Source organism: Anomaloglossus baeobatrachus, chromosome 2, assembly GCF_048569485.1.
Source record: "Anomaloglossus baeobatrachus isolate aAnoBae1 chromosome 2, aAnoBae1.hap1, whole genome shotgun sequence".
Taxonomy (NCBI): domain Eukaryota; kingdom Metazoa; phylum Chordata; class Amphibia; order Anura; family Aromobatidae; genus Anomaloglossus; species Anomaloglossus baeobatrachus.
Genome location: NC_134354.1, coordinates 733407794 through 733417112, shown reverse-complemented (window position 1 = coordinate 733417112; position 9319 = coordinate 733407794). Strand labels below are relative to the sequence as shown.

General features: G+C 41.6%; 1 protein-coding gene across 1 annotated transcript; it reads right to left on the bottom strand.

Moving 5' to 3' along the window:
• Positions 1-3915: 3915 nt before the first annotated feature.
• Positions 3916-8725, bottom strand: LOC142290658 (complement C1q and tumor necrosis factor-related protein 9A-like). Its single transcript, XM_075334635.1, has 3 exons — positions 8637-8725; positions 5233-5425; positions 3916-5133 (listed from the first exon to the last, which is right to left on the bottom strand). The coding sequence occupies exons 2-3, from the start codon at positions 5423-5425 to the stop codon at positions 4643-4645; spliced, it is 684 nt and encodes a 227-aa protein (XP_075190750.1). The 5' UTR covers positions 8637-8725; the 3' UTR covers positions 3916-4642.
• Between the last annotated feature and the right edge of the window lie 594 nt (positions 8726-9319).

The following is a 9319-nucleotide window of genomic DNA, read 5'->3' as shown; positions in this document are numbered from 1 at the left end:
TACCCCACATGAGATCAGAGACCTCTGTTTGGGCGCACGGCCGGGCTCGAAAGGGAAGGAGCGACATTTGAATTTTGAAACACAACTTTGGCTGAAATTGATTGCTGCACCATTTCACATTTGCAGGGCCCCTAAGGTGCCAAAACAGCAGAACCCACCCACAAGTGACCCCATTTTGGAAACTAGACCCCTCAAGGAATCCATCTCAGTGTGTTTTCAGCATTTTGAACCATTGCTGTTTCACAGAACTTATTAAAATGTGGATGTGAAAACGAAAATTACACTTTTTTTCCGCTAAAATGTTGTTTTAGCTCCAAATTTATAATCTTCACTATGGATAATAGGAGAAAATGGACTCCATAGTTTGTTAAGCAATTTCTCCCAAACGCGTTGATACCTTACATGTGGCCAAAATCTGCTGTTCGGGTACATGGTAGAGCTCGTAAAGGAAAGAGCATAAAATTGTCTGGAATAGTATGTGCCATGTTGCATTTGCAGAGCATCTGACACACCAAAACTGCAGAAACCCCCACAAGTGACCCCCTTTTGGAAACTACACCTCTCAAGCAGTTCATCTAGGGGTATATTGAGCATTTGTAATTTGTATCCTACAGGTGATTCACAAAATGTATAACATTTAGATGCAAAAACAAAAAAATCTTTTTTTTCCACTCAAGTACTATTTTAGCACCAAATTTATAATTTACGCAAGAGGTAATAGAAGAAATTAAACCCATATGTCTTTTGGCAAACTCAAAATGAGGTTTCCAATTTTGTCTGTAAGTAAGGCCTCCTTAACATGTCCATGTTTCCAGTATGTGTAACATCCATTTTCACACGTAACTGAGACACGGACACACGTAGACCCATTAAAATCAATGGGTCTGCACACACATCCTTGTTTTTCATGCACACCATGTGTCTGTGTGGAGCAAACATGTGTCCGTGTGCTCCACACGTAGACATGTCCATTTTTCGCTGGTAGCACATATGTCACACGGCTCGCACACAGATGTGATTCGTGTGACATCAGTGTGACAAGTACCGGAGAAAACAAGTGAAATAAGCTGTGAAATAAAATGGCGGAAGTACAAAAGCAAAGGGCAGAGGGAAAGCTGGACATGCCCGAGAATGTGAGTCACCATACATCCAAAGAGTGCTACGATGAAAAGTCCGCCAGGTAGACTGCAACACGTAAAAGAGAGGAATATAACATTTTCTTGCTTTATTTCCACATTAAATAAAAAAGTCCATCCAAACATAGTACCATGACGCGTTTCTGGCACAAAGGAGCGCCCTAATCATAGGATCCAGTTTTCTTCGCAGCTACAGTTTTTGCTCCACTAATCCTTCCTTTCTTTCCCTTTCCCCAAATCCCAACACTCTCTAAACAAATTATCTCCCCTTCCCTCTTACCTCACTCCCCACCTGTCCTCATCTGCTGACCTGCTCCTAAACCTTAGTTGTCTCCTACTAAAACACAAAACATGCCGGCCACTCTCCTCTCCCTCTTCTTGCTTCTCCTCACTAATGGTGATATATCTCCCAATCCTGGACCACCACAGCTGATATTTCCCAATAGCTGAAGGCGATTTTAATTTCCTCCCATGAAATTGAAGGCTTTTTCAGCCCAGGTAAAGGCATTACTAGGTAGGGATCCAGTAAAATGAGATACGCCTTGATACTGGCTGCTGGGCTCACATAAAACTGGCCTTTTGTATGCACTAAGTGTCTCACCTTTTAAATTTATTTCCTTAGCAGTAATTCTTGTATTCAATGTTTGCATGCCTTAGCGTTGCAGAGTGGAGCTATTTATTTGTTAGAACATGTTGAATGTTCATTTTGCACCTGTTCACATTTGTCTGTTAGGAAGTGCCGTCAGTTTTTTCCATTATAGTTTTATGTGAGCGCTGCAGCCAATCAGTTGCCATTGACTGGCTGCTGCCTGTACTATATTATAAGAACGGATGTCCATTATAAAGGAATATTAATGAGCAGCGGAGAATCTGTAAAGGTTTTTTTGTGCTCTGGTATCTTAGGGAGATCAGGAAACAATGTATGGATGGAATAACCACACAGAGCATAGGCTTGATAAAATGGCACCTTAAAATGGCTTACACCTCGAAACTTCTTTCCCTCTGTCTGTCTGTCTGTCTATTGTGAGTGAAATACACTCCTTCTATGCCTCTTGAACTCCAAATTAAAGGAAACCTGTCACCAGATTTGGCCCCTATAAGCTGCGGCCACAACCAGTGAGCCCCTATATACCGCATTCCAGAATACTGTATATAAGAGCCCAGGCCGCTGTGTAGAACATAAAAAAAACTTTTTTAATACTCACCTAGGGGTTGGTCTGGTCCGATGGGTGTTGCTGCTCTGCGGTCCAGCGCCTCCTCTCTGCTGCGATATTCGTCCTCTTTCTGTCCAGCATTGTGGTCCTGCACAGGCGCACTTGGATCTGGAAGGAAGGAATGGGCTCAGCACCAATATGATAAAATATAAAAAACTTTTATTAGTTTCTGATTAAAATAATGTCAGGGAACACACTGTACAAAACATGAAACAGGTGAAACTTTACGCAATTCGGACAAAATATTATTATTTTTTTTTGTCCGAAACGCGTAAAGTTTCACCTGTTTCATGTTTTGTACAGTGTGTTCCCTGACATTATTTTTTATGAGAAACCAATAAAAGTTTTTTATATTTTATCATATTGGTGCTGAGCCCATTTCTTCCTTCCAAATTTTCTGCTACACGTACCGGTATGCACTGACCGTCGGGACTCGTGCACCTTGGAGGAAAGCATGGATTTTAATGACAGGTGAGATGGATACACTTTTCTCTTTTTTGCCACACTCTGATCTGCCCTGCTGAGGGCAGATCAAAATACTGTAATGCGCAGGCACGAGGAAAGGTTAAAGACCACCTGCGCAGGCGCACCACAATACTTTGCTCTACCCTGAGCAGCTCAGATCAAAGTGCGCCTGCACAGGACCTCAATGCCGGCTAGTGTGCATGATGTAGGACGCGTCATGCACCCAGGCTTCAGAAGAAGGAGGGCGGCAATCGCCGCAGATAGGGTGTGCCAGACCGGAAAGCAGCGACACCCATCAGACCGGACTGCCCCACAGGTGAGATTTATAGTAGTGTTTTTTACGTTGAACAGCGCGGCCTGGGCTCTTATATACAAAATTCTGCAATACTGTATATAAGAGCTCAGTGGTGGTGGCCTCGGCTTATAGTCGCCAAATCTGGTGACAGGTTCCCTTTAATAAGGTTTGTTTTACAGGCACTCAGGAAATCAATACAGCGCACACTTAGTATGGTGTACTCAAACAATTCTCCTTTATTAGTACATGTGACCACTTTATATAAGGTCAGAAAGGAAAAATCTCCTCTGAACTACGAACCAATATGAGCAGTAGGGGCGTGAACAGAAAGGTGAAACTTCCCCGCCCATGAGTGTTAGCTGAGCCCTACGATATCATTAGTTATAGGACAACATAGACACTATGAGAACAAAATGAATTATGTTCTCTCACTCTATCGATCTATCTATCTATCTATCTATCTATCTCTCTATCTATCTATCTCCTGGATGGCAACTAGCCAGTACCCCATGAATATAATGGCTGATTGCCAGTGGTTCTGGGAGCCATGAAATCAGCTCTTTGTGTTTTGTTTTGTTTTTGCCTAATCTTACTGGTATTTTTCTATATTAATATGCAGTACAAGTCACTCTATAGAAGCCTTGCATGTCTAAAATCAGTATCAGCTTTCCCCCACAAACCATTAGTTAGTGCATGTTGCACCTAAAAGTACTTCTTTCCTCCTATAATTAAATCACAGGATTAAAACTGAATATACAGTATATACAATATAGAACAGCATAAAAGACACAATAATGTACAACAATTCTGTGCCACAAATGCTATTTTATTGACAATCGTCATCAATAATGTAAAAACTATTTTATAGCTTTGATTTTTTATTTTGCATTGGATTAATATATTAGTGTGTACATTTTTTTGTCTGTCAGATTCATGATATCAGATTCCTCCTTGAGAAAGCAACAGTACCTCCGCGAAACGCGCGTTGGTGGTGATCTTGTGTTTGATGGGTTATTCGTACTGATGTCGTGACTGCGCCCTGGTTTCCCCTGTGACCGGGCTTGCACTTTATTCAACTTTTTGACCTGTCTAAGCATGATTATATTGGGGACCCTGCTCAGTCGTGTGCACTTGCACTTTATTGAATCATGTGACAGATCTATATAAACTTTTATTTGTTTCCTGTTTCCCTCCTCATCCTCCCACTTTAGTCCTCAATTTTGAGGTCTAGTTCAACTTCCATTCACTTTATTCCTGGATGAATAGAGGTAAATAGGAAACTTTATATCGTTTACCATCTATCTGCTTACCCATCTTGTACTCCCCTTGATCTCATGGTAATTTTTTATTCTGTGATATTGTGCTATTTTGTTGTGAGTGATCTTCATTAATAAAAGTTTTGTATTTTGCACATTTACTCGCATTTCTCCTCTGTTATGATTATCCTTGAGTAGTGCAGACACGTGGTCAGTATATTTTATACTGATAACGTGTCCACCTTTATGGCTCGTTTATTGGGAATTGTTCTCATATCATGATATCAGAAAGCCTGAGAATGTAGAGTCGTCATCACTATCAGTATAAAGACCGTTGTTGTCTCCTACAACCTGCAGCCAAACCTCGTCTCTCTCTTTCAAAGCTAGAATTGAAGCCCCGGAGGCTTGGTGAGTATTAGAAGAAAAGACGTGATACATGTACTGTACAATCTTACCATTATGCCTTAGGCTAATATGTACATTTTTATTATAGACTGTAATTTGGTATGTGAAGAAATAAAGACCATCTACTGGAGTTGTGAACTTTCCGCTTCCGGTGTTGTAAGTAGTTTGCGCGTTGTAAAAAACTTTTGGAAATTTAATCGGACCATCAGTCGATGGGCTAGAAGATGTCAGTCCGACATGAAATGCAAAGGTTTTCTTTGTCCCTGGTGATCCTGGAAAGCCTGGTAAACCTATAAGGCCAGGAGGACCTGGAGGGCCTGTTTTACCAGGAGGACCTTGTGGGCCATTTTGACCAGGTGTTCCTAGGAAAAAAATATTAATATGCCGTACATTGGAAATTTAAAATATCTGTTAATATGCATTTCTCTTTAAATAGTCTGTGCCTCCTCAGAGAAACATACCTGAGTCACCTTTTGGTCCTAGTTCCCCATCTTTGCCATCTCTTCCCGGAGGTCCATGTTGACCATTCAGTCCATGTGCTCCTGGGATACCTGGGACTCCTGTACAACATTCATGTTTGGTGGTCTCTTCACATTTCCCTAAAAGACAATGTGTGACCACAAGGATCGCAATTGAGATTGTAACCTGTCCCATCTAAAAAAACAGAATGTTGGGATTGTTAGCAATCAGCAGGACATAGACACATACGTTGTTAACTCGTCTACAGAACATGCACAATGTAGTACTTAACAGTCACACAGGGTCATCTGTTGATTGACCCTGGTGATCTGGTTTAGTGGGATGAAGTTTCACCACAAGTAGCAACCCCAATATGATAAAGGGTTAAAAAAAATGGCATATCTGTAGGACATGCATCAACTCTTCATAAGTGAGGTCCAATGTCATAGATTCCCAAAAAGTACAATAAGGGTCGTTTAAACTTTATTTTGTTTTATCTAAGACTTTGCAGCCATAAGAGAGAGAAGAAGCAGGAACTGATTGAAGTGCAGCCATCACTGCTTTGCTTCTTCTCAGTCTTGCAGTCACAAAAGCTGAATTGTTTAGGACTGTGATATTGATAACCTCTCCTTTGGATGGATCGGTGGAGGTCTGGTACCTCCAGTAACCAGTTGTATCTACCTCCTAAGAGGGCTGAATATACACTGTGTAGTTGTCACGCTGGTGACTAGTATGTGACTGGATAGGGACACCTAAGCTGGCCCTAAGACTAGGGAGCACCCTGAACTGACTCTCAACCCAGAGCTACACTGGATGGTAGGGAGGTCTGAGCCCCCAGCATGTCCCTATCTCGTGTCCAAGGCCCTGATGTAACACCCTCCACACCCACCACCCAAGGGTCAGGTTTGTACAGTAGTCACAAAACCCCACCAACAAACAACACAGATAGGAGGGACAACAAGGCTTACGCACACCAAAAGCAAACACTAGGGGAAGTACAGGAATGTGTATAGGGGGTAAATAAGGTAAGGAGAAGATAACTAAACAACGGGATAAGTTTCACACCAAACAACTGAAAATGACAGCAGCAGCAGTGACGGCGGTGACAGCAGCAGCAGCACACACCTCCTTCCAGCTCAAGACCAAGCTCCAGAATGAATTCTGAATAACCGGCACCCTCTGCTGGGAGCACAGGGTATTTATCTAGGTTGGAAGTGGTTATCAGTGGAAACACCTGAGCAAGGGTAATGAGCTTGCTGCTAGCAAGAAAACTGACATTAATCCCGTGCATGCCAAAATAAAAAACACATTTAATGCAAAGAGTCTCAGAAGGTAATAAGAGACTTTGAGCCTGAGCCTGTTAAAGGGAGACGACCATGACATGCCCATTCTCGGGTACGGCAGTTCAGCTCTTATTTACTACTACCCTATAAGGGTCAGAATCAACTGATCTATGGGGTGCCAGGTCCTGATCTTTAGTTGGTGACCCATTCTTAGATTTTCCACACTGCAGTTCAGGTCACGGGACCTCTGTTTTTTTGGGGTTTTTTTTTAGATAAGAGTCTGTCACTAATCTGCCATGTAAAGTCAGGAACTGCAAAACATATAAATCTTGAAATATTCATAAAAAATTCTGATATCGGCATATAAAGATATTAAACAACGTTTCTTTTTATAGAAGTACAATTTCCCAATACACTTTTTGTATCAGTTCTTAATGGTTTTTACAATCTCTGTTTGCAGCGATTTAACATTTTTTTTGTCCTTATCTTCCAAGAACCATTCTTTTTTTTTCCTTTTTCCATTAAAGGGAACCTGTCACCAGGAAATCCCTTATGAGCTGCTGCAGCCACCACCAGTAACCTATTATATACAGCATTCTGGAATGCTCTTTATAAGAGCCCAGGCCGCTCTGTAGAACGTAATAAACACCTTTGTAATACTCCCCTAGGGGGCGGTCCAGTCCGATGGGTGTGGCTCGTCTTGGTCCGGTGCCGCCTCCATCTTGTGTGATCGCCGTCCTCCTGCCCAGCCCCATGCATGACGCGTCCTGCCTCATTCACACAGAGGCCTCCATGGCTCTCCTGCGGATGCGCACTTTGATCTACCTGACTGAAGTCAGAGCAAAGTACTGTAGTGCGCATGCACGGGCGGTCTTTGACTTTTCCTCGCGCCTGCGCATTACAGTTCATTGCTCTGCCCTCAGCAAGGCAGATCAAAGTGCACATGAGCAGGACCGCAATGGCGGCCTCTCTGTGAATGACGCTATATGTGTCATGCACACGAGGCTGGGCAGGAGGACGGTGATTGCACAAGATGGAGAAGTCACAGGACCAAGAGCAGCGACACCCATCAGACCGGACTGCCCCTTAGGTGAGTATTATAAAGGTGTTTTTTACGTTATACAGAGCAGCCTGGGCTCTTATATACAGTATTCTGGAATGCCGTATATAACAGCTCACTGGTGGTGGCTGCAGCTTATAAGGGAAAAACCTGGTGACAAGTTCCCTTTAACATTGGCGTGTGAGGGCTTGTATTTTTTTAACAGAATAATATTTTGTTTGAATGCCATCTTTAAGTTATCATATAATCTACTGAAAAACAGAAAAAAATGGAGAAAAGATATGCAGTTCTTGTTCTGGTTTCATTACGAAGCACAAATTATATGTTATCTTCATTCTGTAGTAAGTGTGATCACAGCTATACCAAATTACTGTATTATAGGTTATTGTTATCTTACACTAACTTTAAAAAAAGCAAAAAAATAGTTTTTTTGTCCCCATACTCTGACATCCATAACTTTTTTTATTCTGTCACTGGATGTGTATGGAGGTTTGCACATACAGGGAGTGCATACTACTTTTCTACCTTTTTTTTTTATTTTTCAACTATGTTTTCTGTGTTAAAATATATTAATACATTACAAATAATGTGATATTTTTAAAGTGATATCTTTTACAAAATTAGTCGTAGCAACTATGTTAATGTTTTATTTATTATTATTTTTTAAATTTCCATAACATGGGGTTGTTTTATTTATTTTAAGATGCAAAAAAAAGAGATTAATTTTTTTTAAGGAGACTCGAACTTGAGATCATAAGTACAATACAGAACAATACTTTTTTGGGAGGAATAACAGTCCAAGGATGACAGTAGCTCCCGGCTGCCCGGCCAACCCGCTCCCCCACGATGGGGACAAATTAAGACAAAAACTTAGAAAATGTTCTAAATGTTCATTATATTATACAATGAATGAAAGAAGTTTGGTGAAACCAGAATACCAAACTTTTTATCTATCTTTTTATATATTTTTTTGTTTACATTGTTTGCTAAAATTTAATTTCATCTTATTTCATAAAATAATTTCGTTTTTATATAAAGATTTACAATATATGATGTTACTTACAGCTACTGTTCAGCAGAGGAAATTTTGGTATTCTCAATGCAGGAGGTCAGAAGTGAAGCAGTGTGATCCTGGGGTTGTCCTGTGGTTTGTCTAACCTGTCTATCATTAATAGGTCATACACAGAAACCCTGTAAATAAATGTCTGCATTAATGCGTTTCCTAAAAACTGTTTAAGTGAAGTTAAGTGTAGGGGAACTTAGAAATTAACTTATTGCTCATTTGTCAACTGAGCTTAAAGTCTCATGCAGACGTCCATACAAATCGGTCCAATCTCGGACTGTACAGACTGGCAGCGGCTCTCCTGACCAGACCATGAATGCTTCATATATCCCTAGGAGGTTCTCGGGATAGCTGCGGCAGTCCGTGCCTTGTGTGTCGCCCAGGGTTATGTGGTACTCGGTCCCGGGCGGAGTATAACTGGGGAATATCACTTTGGTGGCCATTGCCTGGTCCCGTGCCCTGGGTGCTTTTTGAAAAGGGGAATATTTACAGGGGATTGTTGAATAAATGTTTATTTGTGATGCCACCTGCGAGTTGCGGTTAAAATGATGGAGCCGCCGCTGCTGAATTGGCTATCCCTAGGGCTGGTGGCAATAGCAGCTGTGGTGGTAGGCCCTCCGCAGGTAGGGCTGAGCCCATGGAGCTGTATGGTGGATGCGCCGGAATGAGGGAGGCCACACCGG

What these genes read in the sequence shown, in the direction of transcription:
- LOC142290658 (XM_075334635.1), bottom strand. Translation starts at nt 5,425, where the DNA reads ATGGGACAGGTTACAATCTCAATTGCGATCCTTGTGGTCACACATTGT. An exon ending in AGGACCAAAAGGTGACTCAG is followed by an intron (nt 5,134 to 5,232) that starts GTATGTTTCTCT and finishes TTTTTTTCCTAG; the next exon opens with GAACACCTGGTCAAAATGGC.